Source organism: Bos indicus x Bos taurus, chromosome 3, assembly GCF_003369695.1.
Source record: "Bos indicus x Bos taurus breed Angus x Brahman F1 hybrid chromosome 3, Bos_hybrid_MaternalHap_v2.0, whole genome shotgun sequence".
Lineage (NCBI taxonomy): Eukaryota > Metazoa > Chordata > Mammalia > Artiodactyla > Bovidae > Bos > Bos indicus x Bos taurus.
This window is the reverse complement of record NC_040078.1, coordinates 14443006-14461094: the sequence shown is the minus strand read 5'-3', so window position 1 is coordinate 14461094 and position 18089 is coordinate 14443006. Positions and strand designations below refer to the sequence as shown.

At 52.7% G+C, this 18089-nt stretch overlaps 1 protein-coding gene across 1 annotated transcript; it reads left to right on the top strand.

Annotated features, from left to right (window-relative positions):
• Positions 1 to 4907: 4907 nt before the first annotated feature.
• Positions 4908 to 17667, top strand: RHBG (Rh family B glycoprotein). Its single transcript, XM_027530302.1, has 10 exons — positions 4908 to 5164; positions 10817 to 11003; positions 11459 to 11609; positions 11725 to 11872; positions 14379 to 14545; positions 14831 to 14968; positions 15083 to 15216; positions 15828 to 15949; positions 16984 to 17057; positions 17251 to 17667. The coding sequence occupies exons 1-10, from the start codon at positions 4978 to 4980 to the stop codon at positions 17308 to 17310; spliced, it is 1368 nt and encodes a 455-aa protein (XP_027386103.1). The 5' UTR covers positions 4908 to 4977; the 3' UTR covers positions 17311 to 17667.
• The last annotated feature ends 422 nt before the right edge of the window (positions 17668 to 18089 follow it).

Below are 18089 nucleotides of genomic sequence, written 5' to 3'. Positions count from 1 at the left end.
CTGGTTTTTCTCTTAAGGGACTCCAGTCAGGCCCTTGAGAATTAGCGGAACACAATTATATTTTTAAAACTAAGGACTGAGGGCCAGTTTCTCCCATGTCCTTAGCTGTTAGCAAAGTTTTCCCCATGTCCCTAGCAGTTAGAAAAGTTCTCCTACCACTACTAAGAGGAGGAATGCAAGGCAAAGAAAGAAATGCTCTACAGCTTATTGATATGTTTCCTTATGAACGAGAGTCAGAACTGTGACTATACTGCTGAAGGCGTACTACATGTCCCATGATTTGTGGACGTTAATCCTCACAGCAACCCTTGTGGTATTAGTACTATTATTGTCGCCATGGAACAGATGAAGAAACTGGGGTTCAAGGCATGGTAAGCAACTTCTCCAAAATCCCTTTTGGGCAGAGCTGGGATTCAGTCCTCTGTCCCTCTCAATCTGAAGACACACGCTCACCTTCTGATCTTTGCTGTATTTCAAAACTTCCTGGTCAGGAATTGACCACAGAACCCCCCCGTAGGATCATGAGAATTGTACCACTGAGGCAGAGCTGCTGTCAGGACTGGGGAATCGAGACTACATCTCATCTGCCGTGGTGTCCTGAGGACAGAGCATAACTCCCCTCTCTCTGGTGGTGGCAGAACATGGAGGCAGTCCTCTAGAATCTAGCCCGTAGCAGGAAGGCAAGCAAAATGCGTTACATGAATGAGAAGCTTTGAAATGAGATCACTGTGAGGTCACTGCCTTCTGACCAACTTCTTTCCCAAGGTATTGCCATTTTCATTTTACAGATGAAGAAACCTTAACAAACACAAGTAATCTAATTCTGGCAATCTTTTATGCAGAAGCTATTTTGGTGAGCCTCTGGGGACAAAAGGCCATATTTGATTTTTACAAACGGCTTTATGTAAACACAATAATATTTTTATGGTGCCACTGTGGCTGTAGTTTTTGGGAAAAACTGAGCTCTGGGGTTTGTCTGCCCCCAGAAAATAGGTGCCTAGGAGTTGCCCAGTATAGCTTCTTTTTCTATTTCCATATCAGACTGTTAGACAAAAAGGAATCTTTCTGCTCCACCTTAGCTGTGAAATTAGGCCAGATCTCAATGTAAGAATCACTTCCTCTGGGAAGCCTTCCCTGATCACCCCCAGCAAGGCCTGGGTCCCGGTATGACCTGTCTCCCCTACCCTTGGCAATACTACTGCCTGCTGATTCATCTGCACCTCCACACACACAGATAGACCTCCCGCCCCCACCCGGGGATATATCTCATTTCATTGGATTGCCAACAATTAGCACCATGTCTGGCACACAGCAGGTGCTTAATATATATTTGTTGAATGAAGGAAGCCTCCCCAAATCTCCTCTACTCAAGAGTTGTTATGTCACGGGGCCTGCTGGTCCAAAGGCCCTTCCTGAATGTGCTTTTCCTAGCCCCCAGACCTGCTGGTCACTCACTCCAGCCAACAACAGGAGAACGCATCAAGGTGGCTGTCCCCTCCATCCTTTCCTGTCACCAGAGGCACATGTGCCCATTGTTTGTTGGAGTCAGCAACCCATTTACCCTCTCTGCTCAGCCACTCGGAACAATAATAACAGCATCTGTTGACTGCCTACGAAAATGCCAGCACTCCTCAGTAATTATTTGTAATTCTCATAACATTTCCACAAAGGGAATATCATTTTTCTCCTATAGATAAGGAAACTGAAACTCAGAGAGGGCTCCACAATTTGCCAAGGTGATACAGCAAAGATGTGTTGAGTGAATGAAAGAATGAACAAACAGGAGTCTTACTGATTCTGGTGCTTTAGAACTTTTCTCTTTTGTTCCCCATAAACACTGGGAAAGCTCGATGGAGAAAAGAAGCCCACTGGTTTTGAGGATTCCTGAGCCAAGAGAGCAGTGAATAGGCAGAAGGTGACCCCAGTAGAGAACAGCTCCAAGCAACCCCGAGTTACTCAGTAACCCAAGCCCTGGTCCCCATGAACAGCCTGGCCAGGCTGGGCCAGGGCAAGCAGCACACACCAGTTCCCTTTGGCCACCCTCAAGTGCCCAGCTGACCATAGCTGGAAACTGGAGATGGAAGGTCAAAGATTGGGCAAACCACCAGGCCAGGCAGGATGGGCGCTGGTGACGGAGCTGGGGCCCCTCAGAGGCGGTCAAGGGTGGAGAGACGGGTGAGAGATGAAGCCTTCCCCCCAATTCCATCAGAATTTCCAGGGCTGGAGAAGGCAGGAGGGAGGGCCAAGAGTTCTGACAGCACTTGGTAATCCCAAAGAAAACCATAGACTGAGATTCTCCATAGTGGTTGGTGGGCCAGGAGAGCCCCCAGGTGTAGGCCTGCCAGGAGAGCCCACAGAGGGGACAGGTGGGCCAGGGGGACCCTCAGAAGGGGAGGACTGTCAGGACCCTGTTCTCTGTTAGACCAGGGGTGATACCAGCTGGTACCCACTAGTTGTGAGAATACCAGGATCCTCCTATAAAGGCTGGTGAATAGCAATTGCCCAAAGGTCTCCAAGTGTGCCTTCGAGATACTGGCCCAGCTATCCTGGGCCTCCCAAAGGGCTCCCTCTAGACCTCCCACATCAAAGGTGAACACCTGTCAGGGCTGGAGGCACCCAGGACCCAACCGTGTTATACATGTGACTAGAACCTCAGGTCACAGCCCCCAAAGCTGGCTCAGGGTTGACACTAAGTGAATATTGTGAATGAATGAATGAGCAACAGAGGAAAGGAAAAATCAGAGATTCAGAGGGATTCAGAGACTAAGAGAGACAACAGGTGGGACAGAGATGGAGGAGGCTGGAATCACGGTGGAAGCTCCCAGAAGATGCTGAGAAGACACAGACCCTACTCCTTTCTCTTTCGAATTCTGGTGCTTTTGAAAACCTCTCCTTTTAAGGGCCTATCCAGTCCTTGCCTGTGCAACGCAGGGCAACCCCCTCTTCCAAACAGGGCTCAGGAAGCAGACTGCATCTTTGGGGCAGAAGGCTGGATGTGGCAGGAAACCCCAGATGTTGAATGATCTGAGAGTTGTTATCCAAAGGCAGCTGATCAGACATCTTCTCCTCCCCCGCCCTCTTCCCCTGCCCCACCACCTGCAGACTAGCAAGAAAACAGCCATCTTGCTGACCAAGTAGTGACACAGAGCCTCGGGGCCAGGGGCCACCAAGGGCCAGAGAGGCTGCTCCATCTGCTAGAGCAGTGCTATCAGAGGCAGCTACCACCCTCCCACGCCTGCCCGGTTGGGCACCTAGAATCCAACTGTCCTGCAGAGTCCATGCTGGACAGAGGCTTAGGCCTTGTGGGGAAGTGGGGGAGGAGGTGAACTGGGGAGGTGGCAGAGGAGAAGCAAGGTTGAGCCCTACTTGGCATCAGCTCTGGGCAGTGACTGGTCCCTATGGCCTTAGGCTACAGCCCATGGGAACGGCAGCTCTTCTTTCAGGCCAGGGTCTGGGACATCTTTGCAAACTCCCACAAGCCCGCGCCCCCGCCCCCCTACCCCTGTATAACAGCCCCCTCAGAGAGGTGCGGCTAGGCTGTGGGTAGTGGAGACACAGGACTTCTCCCACCACCAGCCCTACTGGGCTTCAGGTTTTCTTCTTTGAAGCCCTTTGTGGGCTGGGTGTCAGAACCAATAACACAAAGGTCCTCCACCTGTTCAGAGGTCTCCAGGGGCCCAGCACCCACTAGACAGAGGCCACGTTTCTCTGCCTGCTGATACCCACCCCCAACCTCAGTTTCTGAGCACCCTGAACATGCCCACGGTTTCTGTTTATGTGGGTCCCTTCTTGAGATGTCTCCTCTCCTTTCTTCACTTACTCAATTTCCAGGTTGTCCTTCCAGGCTGCCTTCAGGCACCACTTGCCAGGAGGCAATTCTCCAGCCCAGTCCCCTTCCTTATCGCCACTTCTGTAGGCTCTGCAGCTTCTCCTCTGGGCTCCACAGTCTCTGTGATTCCTGGGTCACACATTTACCCCAATGGCAATTCAATTCCCTCCTAAATGTCTCTCTCCTAACTGGACAGTGGCTCCAGGAGGGAGGGCTGATCTGGCTCATCTCCAAAGCCTGGCTAACAGCTATCCCCTCGTTGTTTGTCTACCAGGACCCCAGTGGATACAAATCCTGCTTGTGTAACAAGGGGCTCTTGACTCTCAACTGAGAAGACCTTCCTACCACCTATCTTCCTGTCTTTCAGGCTGCTGGGGGCAGCCCAGAACCTCTCATATCACACTGGGTGTTCAGGGAACCCAGGTTTCAGTGGGCCCCTGCCCAGCCTGCTCCCAGGTTCAGCCTTCTGTCCTATAAGTGTGGTGGGGTGTAAATGCGAGGAGGCTTGGGAGTGGGGTAAGGAACTCAACTGTCGAGACTCAGACCTCCCTGGCCACGTTAATCATCAGTACCTACAGAGCCGGTTCTTTATCTCCGATCTCCACTGGTTTTTCAGTTGGGGAAAAGATTAACACTTCAACTCTCTCTTGTATCAACCCTGGAGGGGTCCGGTGGGAGAAGCCTGAGCCCATCAAGGTCGATTATTCTTTGGGAAACACTCTCTAAACTAACATCATGTTTGAGGGGGCGGGTGCCCTCCCTTCTTTCTCCCTCCACCACCACCGGTCCCGCAGCTGTGCCGGAGCAGGGCAGGACACGGGGAGCCTTTCCAGGGTTATTTCCAAGGATCTGTCCCAACAGGAACGGCATCAGGGTCAGCTGGGCCAAAGGAAAGAGGACCTGGGGCTACGAACGCCCCATCCTCTCCCACTCCTCGCCCCGCCTCACGTCTGGGGCCCAGGCCCTCGCCTTTCCCGCGGCACCCTGCTTCCTGGAACTGGGATGGGTAACTTGAGCGCGGTTAAGACCGCCCTGGCAAGCCTCCTCGTGGTGGGCGGGGCCTGGCTTGCCCCGCCCGCCCCTGGACTGTCTGCTCGCGCCACGCGCCTGGAGCCACAACCGAGTTGGAGACTCGCAGCCTCTGTCCCATGGCCTGGTCTCCCCGCCACTCCGCGGGCCGGCGACTGCAGCTGCCCCTGCTGTGCCTCCTCCTCCAGGGCGCCACCGCCATCCTCTTTGCGGTCTTTGTCCGCTACAACCGTGAAACCGACGCTGCCCTCTGGCACTGGGGCAACCACAGTAACGCGGACAATGAATTTTACTTTCGCTACCCAAGTGAGTGCGGGTGAGGGCGCGCGGGGAGCTAAGACCCTAAGTTTCCCTGGTGTCTTGGCAGGGAGTCCAGCTCTACCCCTAGGTGGGCTACCCTCTTGCTTTGAGATGAAGGTGCCCCAGATTTATAATTATATGCTTTCACTAGTGTCTGCCACGTTCCAGGTATTATGCCAAGGGCGGCACATGCATTTTCTCCTTTAGTCTGTGAAGTAGACAAAGATGGGGAAACTGAGCTAAAAGAGAGGTTAGTTGGCTGGTTCAGGGTCCTGCTGTTAGAGTGAGTGAGCTGGGATTTGAACCCAAACCTGAAGCTCCAGCTTTACCTACTGTCTTGTTGGCCTAGCTGGGCTTTGCCTAGAGACTTTGTCTTTCTCAGGCCTCCACCCTGAACACAAGGAGAAAAAGAAATCCTCTGGGCAGGGGAGGTAGGGGGTGGGGTGGGGGAGACAGTGATGCAGGTAATAGCTGTGAAGGCAGCCAAGGCCAGTGGGCTCAGACATTTCTTCCCCAGTCCCCCAAAGCTGATTCTTCCAGAGTCAGAGAAAAAATGATGTAAGGAGCCACCAGCCAATCACAGAGTAGCCGCCCCACAGCCCTGAGGAGGAGGCAAGGCAGGGTCATTAACCCATTTCACAGAGAAGGAAGCTGAGGCTCAAAGGGGCTGTGATTTATTCAGGATCACCTAGTATGTGAGTGACAGAGCTGGAACTAGGACTTGGTCATCCTAAGCTCTTCGGAAAAGGCAATGGCAACCCACTCCAGTACTCTCGCCTGGAAAATCCCATGGACCATGGACGGAGGAGCCTGGTAGGCTGCAGTCCATGGGGTCGCTAAGAGTCAGACACGACTGAGCGACTTCACTTTCACTTTTCACTTTCATGCATTGGAGAAGGAAATGGCAACCCACTCCAGTGTTCTTGCCTGGAGAATCCCAGGGACGGGGGAGCCTGGTGGGCTGCCCGTTTATGGGGTCGCAGAGTCGGACACGACTGAAGTGACTTAGCAGCAGCAGCAGCATCCTAAGCTCTTAGGCACCGCAGCTCACCTGCCTGCTGACAAGGCCCAGGAAGGAGAAGTTTAAGCCCCCGCTTCATGTTGAGCACAGAGCCTCTCCCTCAAGGTTGGGGGACCAGCCTTGTGACTCAGCTAGGACCAGGGGCACCAAATCTCCCAGGGTTTGTTACAAATGTTTGAGCAGGTCTCTAAGCCTCAGTTTTCCCCATCAGAGCAATGAGAAGAAAGGTGCCTCCATTTGAAATATATATATTCAAACAAGGCCCAGAATGTGGGTGTCTCCTTTAAAACCCCAGCTTTTATTACCTTACTTTCTGTGTGCAGAGCTGGTGGCAGCTGTCCTCACCTGACTCTCTTCCAGCCCCAACCCCAACACCATGAAGCTCACAGTGCTGAGAACTGAGAGGGTGAAGCAGAGGCTTGATTTTGTTCAGTCGCTCCATCGTGTCCAACTGTTTATGACCCCATGGAATGCAGCACACCAGGTTCCCCTGTCCTTCACCATCTCCCGGAGTTTGCTCAAATTCATGTCCTTTGAGTCGGTGATGCCATCTAACCATCTCATCCTCTGTCGGCCCCTTTTCCTCCTGCCCTCAGTTTTTCCCAGCATCAGGGTGTTTTCCAGTGAGTTAGCTCTTTGCATCAGGTGGCCAAAGTATTGGTGGAGGCTTGGTCCTAGGCAGAGGGGGCTACAGCTCCTCCTTTCCCACATTTCACCCCAATTTTGGCTGCATGAGTGAGCCATGGATGCTGAAATCAAAGCCACAGAGCTGGGATGGGAGGCTCTTGGGGTCATGCATTTGTCCAGAGAGATGGGGAGTTGGAGGGAGAACAGTCCATGGACTGAGAGTCGTAAGCTCTTGCTCTAGAGTCTGACCTGGCTGCCTGTCATGACCCCCTATTTGCTTCTCCCATGGGCCTCAATCAAGGCCTCCAAGCCCTGCTTGCTTCAAAGGCCTCCCTGACCTTCCTTGCCCCTCCGTTGCATGATAAACTCTCCTGAATGCACAGCTTTCTGTCCCTGGATTGCAGTAGGAGGAACAGCAGTGGGAATCCTACCTCTTTCTGCACAAGGTTTTTGTCCCTGTGGACTTGGGACCCTGGGGATGGGTTGGAAAGGAGGGAGGTGTGAGGTCCCTGGAGCCTGGGGCTTTGATGCGCCGAGTCTTCACCGTCCCTGTGTCCAGGAGAAGTGGTCAGGGCCAGAGGGTGGTGTGGCCACTGCCCTTTGATTTGGGAGATGAAAGGGAGTTTTGCCGCTGTTGTTAGGCAGTGGGACTAGCCAACGCCAAGGGCATGGCTGCTCTGAGTGTCTGCCTGTTATCTCTACAGGAAGGGCCTTCAGAGCCCAGCTGGTTCACTCCTCTCCGGGTTGGAGAGAAAACCAGAGAGGTAATGCCACTGCGCAAGATGACACAGCAAGTCAGCCCACCTAGAACCCGGCCTCTTGACTCCCCATCTTCAGCATTTCCCTCACATCACAAACCTCTTATTCCATGAGATAAGTCATGGAAAATAAGAGGGGGAAAAGACTAGGGGGAAAGTCTAAGTGTGCAGGGGACTCAGAAGCAAAGATGAGAAAGGGTTCTAAGAAAAAATATGGACAGGTTCTTTTTTGTCTGTCTCTGAGACCTTACTTGCAAGAAGAGGGATTTAGGACAGATGGAAACAGGATCTTCCTGAGGTGGGGGTAGCAGTGTGTGTGACTGGGACCAGAGTGGTTTGTAACTCTTCTAGGAGAATACAGCCTGATCTGCCCTCTTAAAGGCAGGTGGAGGTAGAGTGGTGGGGAGAGATGGCCTCCCCAGCTCACCACTCCCTTTTTCCTGCTACTCATATTTTATATCCCCTCTTTACAGACAAGGAAACTGAGGCTTAGAGAGGTTAAGTGACTTGTCCAAGGTCACACAGTGAGAAGTGTAGGGATGTGTGTGTGTGTGTGTGTGTGTGTGTGTGCATGCGTGTGTTGGAATTTAAAGCCAGCTCTGTGAGATGCTAAAGCCCCAGCTGTCACTGTTCCCTTGTCCTACAGTCTGACCTTGTTCAGGAATCATCTGGTGGGGTTGGGGAGAGGCAGTAAGGGAAGGAGGGAGGGTAATAGGTGGCCCTGGAGGGCTTTTATCTTCTCTCCAGCCAATGGTGCATGAGTTTGGAGGCGTTGGGGATGTGATGGGAAAGAGGCTCCATGCTGCTTGACCCAGGGATCCCCTGAAGGGAATGTTGAGGGGTCATCATATCTATCCCCCTGCCTCCAGCTGGAATACCCCCTTACCCTCCACAGCCCACAGAGAATGTCTGTGTGGAACATTCCACGGAATGGAACGAATAAAGGAGATTTCTTGGTGTTTAGATTCCAGGTGAAAAGCCACTGGATTGAGTTCTGATTCCAAACAACCCCCAGGTGGGAGATGTAAATGTTATTGCTATTTAAGACAAGTTCTGGAGCGGTTTGGGCACAGAGCCCTGTGACCCAGCCCCGTTTGTTGTCTTGCTGTCCTTGGGCAAAAGAACAGACATGGCTTCCCCTTTACTGTTTGCACAAGGAGAAAGCAAGTCAGATGGGGAAGCTGAAAGAGCTAAGGCTGCATACTGAGATCTAAACAACACCTCTCCTTTTCTGTTGGGTTTTAAGATCTGAAAGGGAAGAGCGATCTGGGCGACTTGAGGAGTGGGCAGGGCTGGAGAAGGGGCACAGTGGTGGGGACATCTAATGAGGCCACTGGACCTTCACCCCCTTGGCCCGGGGGCTGCGTGTACCCAGCCCTCTGCAGGGGCTTGCAAACTCCTTTCCTATCAGCCCACACTCAGCACACACACACAAATTTGCTTCTCTCAAAGTTATTGATTGCATTCTGAAGTTCAGTAGTACATATTTGGCTTGTTGATGGTTCTTATTTGTTTGGCCGTGCTGGGTCTTAGATGTGGCCCTCGGGGTCTTTAGTAGCCGCACGTGGGATCTAGTTCCCCAACCAGGGATTGAACCCAGGCCCTCTGCATTGGGAGCAGAGAGTCTTAGCCACTGGGCCATCAGGGAAATCCCTTGTTGTTGCTTCTTTACCTTTAAACAAAAAAGGTGATTGTGATTTTTTTTCTTTGTGATCTGCCTCTTTCTACTTGAATTCATTTATAACAAAAACATGTGAATTTCAGTTATAAGAAAAGCAGAGAAGAACACAAATAATGAACACTGTGAAGGCCTATAGCTGATATAGTTGAAATTCCCATGTAGCTTTGGGCTATAGGCAGCCAAGAAAAAGGGGAAATATGGACAGTTACATGTTCTCATCAGAATAAAGGAAGCCTCACATACGTGATTCTTTGATTCCTTTGATGTCTGTCTTCCAGCAATAGCTACATTCCCAGAGTCTGATGCATGACTGCTTAGGTTTTTTTGTTTGTTTATTTATTTTTAGTTCTATGACTTCTTAGTAAACATCTAACACATGAGTGAAGGAAAGCAGATCAGTTCCTTGTTCCTTAGGGGAGATGACATTTCCTAGGACTAAGTTCCAGGAGAAATTTCCCACCTGGAGCTATGAAAGGAGAGTTTAAGGTCATGGTTGGTCGACCCTGTTTCTCAATAAGTTATTTACAACAGATGCAATAATGCACTCAAATGTTCCTCTAGTGTTTCTCAATTAAAGCGGAGGATAGCACAGCATTACTGATACACAGACCCAAGACAAAGGAAACAGGACGAGATGTACTGGCCGAACATCACCCGAGGTTGTGTTTCTAGCCCTGTTTATGAGTAGATGGTGGGCAGGGTACAGAACAAAATAATACAAAGCAAATTGTATGTATCTCATTTTCAATATGGCTGCTTATTATTTTAGATTTTTGTACACAGACTGGAAAGCAAACAGAAAAGACCCCAAGTGTCCCTCCCCAGAAACCCCACTGACACTTAAAAAATTCAAGTGATTCATCTATAAAATTAAGATATCCAAAATATAGAAAGAAGCAAACTGTAGGGTAAAATCTTTCCCATAAATCTTCTTTTTCATAAGTGGCCATATTGCAAATCTCCAGGGGGCGTTATTTGCACCAGAATTATATGGCTCAGCAGCCCTCCCCCTGCCTTCAATTCCTTTTTTCCCTGAGATAACCTCTTAACAAAGTTATTAAAGTTATTTTATACAGTTCTACAAAGTTAACAGTTATTTTATCAATTAATTTGTAAAATGTAAAACCCTAAAAGTGGAGAGGCATAGATTCTGAAGCATGAGGAATGGAGGTTAGACATCAAGATGAACTTCCAGCACAAAGGCCAGGGGAAGAGAATTTCCATCATGGAGGGCAGGGGCTGCTGCAGGAAACCACACAGGAAAAGTGGGGCTTTTCCCCGGTCGTAATTATCCAGGGATTGGGCAGTTGAGTGGGGTAGAGAAGAGAGCACAAGGCTCTACTCTCTTGCTCTGACCTGGGGACAACAGGGATGGTGGGGGTCCCACTGCTCCAAGCTGGGCAGCTCTGCACCGGTGAGCCAGGCTGGGAGGCCGGGCCATGCCTTGGGGAATTTTATAGGCTTGGCTCTAGCCTCAAGGCGGCACTGGCTGGTGAGAGCTGGGGGGTGCAGCAGGATTGCTGATTGGTCCATGGGTGGTGGCCTGAGTAGTCCCAAATGCCCCCCCGCAGGCTTCCAGGATGTGCATGCCATGATCTTTGTGGGTTTCGGCTTCCTTATGGTCTTCCTGCAGCGCTACGGCTTCGGCAGCGTGGGCTTCACCTTCCTCCTGGCCGCCTTTGCCCTGCAGTGGTCCACGCTCATCCAGGGCTTCTTCCACTCCTTCCGTGGTGGCTACATCCTTGTAGGCATGGAGAGGTGGGCAGCAGTGGCCTCCCTGGCTCCCCTAGGTCTACCTGGGAGGCCCCTGCCCAAGGGACCCAGCTCAAGCCTGGTCTTTCAAGTCTGCTCCCTGACCTAGGTTTTTGACCCGTCAGTCAATTTCTTTTAGGTACCCTGCCTGTTCTTGTTGTCTGATTTCTTCTCCCATCCTTGACCCACACCTCCCTTTAGGCCCCTTATTACTCATGAACTGTTGGGAGGATAGACAGCATCATGGAAAAGGGCAGTGCTCGCTGTTGATTCAAAATCTGGTTCTTCCACTTGTCCTGGGCTTTGTTTGCCAAACCCCAGAATCTCCACAAAAAAGGGAGGTGATCCTGTCCCACCTCCCAGGGAAGAATTTAGCCTGGTGCATTCATTGCTCCCTCCCCATCCCCCTGGGCTGCCCTTGTTTCCAGCCCCCCCTCACCCTCTCCATCCGAACCCCCCAGCATGATCAATGCTGACTTCTGTGCTGGGGCTGTGCTTATCTCCTTTGGGGCCGTACTGGGCAAGACTGGGCCGGTTCAGCTGCTGCTCATGGCCCTGCTGGAGGTGGTGCTGTTTGGCCTCAACGAGTTTGTCCTGCTTAGCCTCCTGGAGGTGAGTTTGGATGGGGATGGGGTGCGGAGTGGGCATGGTCAGGCCCTGAGCAGGGAAGGCATAGGGCAGGAGTGGGGCAAGGGGCTGCCCCTCCACCTCAGCCCCACCTCCCCAGGTGAAGGACGCAGGAGGCTCCATGACTATCCACACTTTTGGTGCTTACTTCGGGCTGATCCTCTCCCGGGTCCTCTATAGGCCCCAACTGGAGAAGAGCAAGCATCGCCAGGGCTCTGTCTACCATTCGGACCTCTTTGCCATGATTGGTGAGGCCTCCCGAGGTGTGGTGGGTGAGGGGCCAGTTCATATCCAGGCCTGGTCTCGGGGTGCTACCTATAAGTCTTGGGGTTCTGGCAGGGAACTCCCTTCCAACTCGGACTCTTCCATCAGAGCCTGGGGACTCTTGTTTATCATTTTTGGTAGTTTTATGACAGGTTCTTAGACCTCAGAGCTCATGGGTCTCAGGGCTCCATCCCAGAAAATGTTCATGAAGGTGTTAGTCACTCAGTCTTGTCCAACTCTTTGTGACCCTGTGGACTGTAGCCCGCCAGGCTCCTTTGTCCATGGGATTCTTCAGGCAAGAATACTAGAGTGGGTTGCCCTACCCTCTTCCAGGGGATCTTCCTGACCCAGGGATCGAACCCAGGTCTCCTGCATTGCAGGCGGATTCTTTACTGTCTGAGTCACCAGGGAAGCCCAAGATCCATCCCAGGGGCCTTTCTAAATCCAAGTCTGATGGTATCTATCTCTGTTTAAAGGCCTTCAGGGCCCCCCTACCCACAGTTAAATACCGGACTCCTCAGTCAGGCATACTGGCCCGTGCAATAATTTGCTCCCCTTCCCCTCCCCACTCCCTACCTCTTTCTCCCCCTCTCTCTCCAGCCAGACTCAGCTTCTCCCCATGTGTAACCTCTAGGCCTGTTCCCTTGGTGCTGCCTCCCACCTCCTGAGGACACTTCCTCCCAGGAGATTTCCTGGAAGCCCCAGCACTCTCAGGAGAGAAGGAGAGGTCACAGGTCACCCCTGGGAGGAGTAGGGTCTGGCCTGCAAGCACCTCATCACCACCTACTTCTTCTAAGCCTGCACCTCTGCTCCTGTCCATTCACTGATGAGTCAGGAAAGGAAATTGATATTTTACCTTTTTGGAGATAGTACTGAGTAGTTACTGAAGTGCCCATTCTTACATAAAGAAGAGACTAGCCTTGTGTTTCTTGCTCACATCTGGGTGTGTTGTGAAACAGAGCTTATGGAACCCTAGGTCAGGGGAGGCCTCCTTGCCCTTTGATAAGTTTGGTTTGAAGTCCAGAGGCCTCCCGGAGATTTCTGTGCTTTCCTGGGAGGCTTACATTCTCGTATTTCCTCTGCCTCCCAGCTCCTGCTGGACAGGAAAATGGGTCTCTTCCTTGATTCCTCCCAAAACTCTTCTCAGAACATACATGTGTATGTGTGGTAGATTTTACTGCAGACTATGGAGGTGCAGAAGCTACATCACAACCCAAGGACCACTCAGAACTAAGGGACACTCCCTCAAGCCTCTCTGCCACGCTGGCCCTCCCCACAGGGCCCCCAGCCCCCTCCTCCCTTGCCCCCACCTTAGTCCCTCAAGCCTCTCTGCCACGCTGGCCCTCCCCACAGGGCCCCCAGCCCCCCTCCTCCCTTGCCCCCCACCTCTCCCTCCAGGACTGACCTGGGAACCTCACAGGGCAGCAAGGCCTATGGAGCTCCCAGTTCCTGCCCGAGACGCCCAGGCCCAGCCCGTCAGTGTTCGGGCCAGGGCCCACCCTCTCCAGGTGGCAGTTGAGGTTATAAAACAAATGATTTTCCTGTTATGGATATCAAGTACCAGATTCGTGCCTGACATGTGGTGCCCTTTGCCTTTTTTTCCTTTCCTTTTCTGATACTTAAAAAAACTCAACCCCTCCCCACCCCCCATGGTTTTCAATCAAGTAACTAACACCCTCTCATGCCAGTACCCTTCAGTGGTACCAGTTGTTAGACATTTAGTACCAGCTAGGCCATGGAAGACACTTGAGAGTCCCTTGGACAACAAGGAGACCAAACTAGTCAATCCTAAAGGAAATCAACCCTGAATATTCATTGGAAGGACTGAAGCTGAAGCTGCAATGCTTTGGCCACCTGATGTGAAGAACTGACTCATTGGAAAAGACCCTGATGTTGGGAAAGATTGAAGGTGGGAAGAGAAGGGGACGACAGAGGATGAGATAGTTGGATGGCATCATCGACTCAATGGACATGAGTTTGAGCAAGCTTCGGGAGATGGTGAAGGACAGGGAAGCCTGGTGTGCTGCAGTCCATGGGGTCGCAAAGAGTCGGACCCAACTGAGCTACTGAACAACAACGAGGCCATGGTTGGATTTCCGTGGTGGCTCAGCTGGTAAAGAATCCAGCTGCAATGCAGGAGACCTGTGTTTGATGGCTGGAAGATCTCCTGGAGAAAGGAATAGCTATCCACTCTAGTACTCTTGCCTGAAGAATCCCTTGGACAGAGGAGCCTGGCGGGCTACAGTCCACGTGGTCGCAGAGTCGGACATGACTGAGCGACTGACACTAAAGTAACAAGCTGTGGTTAGGTACTTGGTATGCATCATCTCATTTAGTCCTCACTTCCTGAGGTATGCGTCACTATCCCCATTTTACAGATGAGGAAACTGAGGATGATGAGAGTAGGTGACTTGACTGCAGTTACACAACTTGTACCTTGCGAGGGAGTCACTTACTTCCTCTCATTCCGCCTTTCTGCCCACCGTTTAGGGACCATCTTCCTGTGGATCTTCTGGCCTAGTTTCAACTCTGCACCCACTGCCCTGGGGGACGGGCAGCATCGGACCGCTCTCAACACATACTACTCCTTGACCGCCAGCACCCTCAGCACCTTCGCCTTGTCAGCCCTTGTTGGGGGGGATGGGCGGCTGGACATGGTATGGGGAAGAGGCGTGGGGAGAGGCAGAGGGGTGGGCCAGGGAGAGGTCTGAAACCCTGCAAGGTTGATCCTCCAGGGGGACAGGTAAGGGCAGAGGCTCAGGGGACTGCAGATGCACTGGAGGCGTTGGGGCCAGAGCAGGCGGTGAGGCTAGGACCGCGTGTGAGGTCGAGGATTAGACGGTGGAGAAGCAGCAGGTGGCACTGGTGGGCGGGCTTGGGGTGGGTGTGGCTGTGACGATCAGAAAGGGCCTCCAGAACCTTGCTCTTCTGTGCTCCCTTAGGTCCACGTGCAGAACGCAGCGCTGGCCGGAGGGGTTGTAGTGGGGACATCAGCTGAAATGATGCTGACACCCTTTGGGGCTCTGGCAGCTGGCTTCCTGGCTGGGGCCATCTCCACACTGGGGTACAAGTTCGTCACGGTACATAAGCCCCTGGGCCCTGAGCAGGGCAGGGCGTCTTCACACCCTTCCTCCTCTCCAGCAGGCCTGGCTGAGGGGGACACACGAGACTCATGATTGGTGTCCTGTCTCCAGCCCATCCTTGAGTCCAAACTCAAAGTCCAAGACACATGTGGTGTGCACAACCTCCATGGGATGCCGGGGGTCCTGGGAGCCCTCCTGGGTGGCCTTGTGGCTGGGCTGGCCACCCGTGAAGCTTATGGAGATGGGTGAGTTCTCCCCACCCTCACCCCACCCCCAATCCAATGGAATCATTATCCCCCTGAACTAACTCCCTCAGTCTGTTCCTCCTTTTGTGGGCCACAACCACCTCCTCTGGTCCAACCTGCTTCTTTCCCTCCTCCCCCGCTCCTGCTCCTGACCAAAAAAAAGCTGTCTATTCTCTCTCATTCATTCATCCATACCCTGGAAGCTGAAGAAACTGGGGTGAACAAGCCTGGGGACTGCCTTCTTGGTCCTCGGTCGAGTGCAGCAGAAGGTCGTTGAATAAATGATTTCAACAGTGTCATTATTAAAGGGTCAAGGGAGAGACACTGACCCTTAGGATAGATTTTTGCACATCAGGGCTCAGGGGAGATGGGAAGCAAAAGTGACCCTCAAACTGAGCCTTGAAAGGTATGAGGGTGTTGCTGGCACACTGGGGAAGGGAGGGTGTTCCCCTCCAATGGGCTCAGTTGGAGCAAAGGCCTGGAGGTGATTCAGCCTGGCAGGCTCCCCAGGGCCCTTTCGGCTGCTGCAGAAAGCGGGGCAGGGCACTGATGCGCTGACCAGCCCTGGCTTCGTGCTCCATCTGTCTCCCCACACCCTCCTCTCCCTGCAGCCTGGAGAGTGTGTTTCCACTCATAGCCGAGGGCCAGCGCAGTGCCACGTCTCAGGCCATGCACCAGCTCTTCGGGCTGTTTGTCACACTGACATTTGCCTCTGTGGGTGGGGGCCTTGGAGGTGAGTGACCTTGGCTGGGGTCGGGAGTTGGCAGGAGGAGCCCCAGGGAGAGCAGAAGACGGCGGCGGCGGCTGGGCGGGGCGGGGGTGGTGGGGGGTGGGGTTCTCTGGAGGAAGGGCCATTGGATCGATCCCATTCCCCTGACATTCGTTTACTCTATTGAACACCTACATCGTGCCAGGAGCAGCGTGGGGTTATGGTGTTCAGGGGTAACTTCCTCCAGGTAAGGAGGACCAAGCAGGTACTTTCTCCCTTCTGGTCGCAAAGGAAGGTGGGAAGCCTGCTGACCAATCCCTCTCCTCTGCGGCTTGGCGCGCTGCTCCCTCTTCCCACTAGAGGGCAGCCCAGCCTCAGGCTGAGGCCTGTGGCACCATCTCTCTGGAGCTGGGGCTAGGGCTGGGGTAGGGGCCGGGAAGGAAGAGGCCTGGCTGGCTCATCAACAGACTGGGGCACAAAAACCTTCCACAGAGGCAGCCTGCTCACTGATGCCAGGCCAGGCAGTCCCTCCTGATGTCTGGCCTTCAAAATTAAACGTATGCTTCAGTATCCCCATCTTCCTGCTCTCAGATCCCCAACTTCCTGATCTCAAGATTCCTTGAGATCTTATTCTTAAATAAGAGTTCATTCATTCATTTAATTACTTATTTACCCAAGAAACACTTCCTGCATCCCTCTTGGAGAGGAGCCCACAGAAAGCTTATGAGCTGTGGCTCATGACAGACACTATTTGATCTGTTCCCTCCGTGCACACTTTAGTATGTTACTTCTCTGAACCTTGGTCCCCTTTTCTGTAATACAGGGATCCTATTCACCTTGCAGGGTTGCTGTGATTACTCAGGGAGGCAGTGCTTTGTCACGCATTTTGCACAGGGCCTAGCAGAAGTGGCGCTTGATAAACACTGCTGTGATTCGCCTGTGCCAGGCATCCCATTGACCTCATGACTCCCAGCTTCTCTGTGTCCTGTGGTACTGGGTAGCAACCTCCCCTATGGGGGCAGCAAAAAGCCTCACACACTGTCCCCTACTGCCACCAGGGCTCCTGCTGAGGCTGCCCATCCTGGACTCCCCGCCAGACTCCCAGTGCTACGAGGACCAGATTTACTGGGAGGTGAGATGTGCCCACCCCTCAGGCCCTTAGGGCCCTCTCACCCTCAAACATCCCCTTTCCTGCCTCGCCTCCTCTGGTCCAACCGCCTCTTTCCCTCCTCCCCCGCTCCTGCTCCTCTGGGGTTCACCCTTCAGCTGTGGTCTCCGTCCTCTAGAGCTGACCCTTCACCTGCTCCTCCGTCCCTGCCCTCCAGGTGCCTGGAGAACATGAGCATTTAGCCCAGGGATCAGAGGAGACAGAGACTCAGGCCTAACTTGCTTCCAGCCCTTGGAAGGATGCTCTCCTTTTAGAAGAGGATGACAGTCTACTGTGGGGAAGCTCCTCATTATTAGCTCCCATCACTGCTGCTGCAGGAAAGAAGACAGGAGCTCCTTTCCATAGGGAGCCTTGGGGGAGGGGTGGTGGAAGGCTGGGGAGATGGTGGAGCCAGGTGGCTATAACTGGTCATGGTGAGGAGAGAGCCTCACACACCCCCACCCCACCACCCCACGCCCTGCAAGTGAGGCACTCGAGGGACTGCTGATTCACTGGACCAGCATCACTCAGTTACTGTGAAGCCTGAGCCAGGGCCTGGCTCTCTGAGGGTGATAAATACCATGGTCACCAAGGACTCTGACTCCTTTATTTTTGTGCATTGAGAATTTGGGGAGTTTCTCGAACCATCTAACTCACAATATTAGAACCTCAGGTGAAAAAAGACCTGACTGGTGACAACATCCTGCCTCCTTGAGACTAAGGAACTCCCCCTAGGATGCTGTCTTCTATGAGGGCAATGCCCAGACTGCACTTTCTTGCTTCCAGAGACAGGGAGCTCATTCCCCTCCAGCAAGTGTGTGTTTGTTACAAGACAGCTCAGTCTGCTAGAGAGCTCTTCCTATTCTAGAATGAATGCCACTCTTACCCTCAACTTGGGTGACCTCTGAACAGAGTAGGAAGAGAGCCCTGGGAGGCTTAAGAGTAGCATAAGGAATTCTTTTGCCACTAACTCCTCAGAAGCTGGAAGCAGCCAGCCTCCAGGCACCAATTTAGGTC

Excerpts from the sequence above, each read along its gene's own strand:
- RHBG (XM_027530302.1), top strand. The coding sequence starts at position 4,978 with ATGGCCTGGTCTCCCCGCCACTCCGCGGGCCGGCGACTGCAGCTGCCC. Across the intron at positions 11,004-11,458 it reads ATCCTTGTAGGCATGGAGAG|CATGATCAATGCTGACTTCT; the intron begins GTGGGCAGCAGT and ends CGAACCCCCCAG. Across the intron at positions 11,873-14,378 it reads GGACCTCTTTGCCATGATTG|GGACCATCTTCCTGTGGATC; the intron begins GTGAGGCCTCCC and ends CCCACCGTTTAG.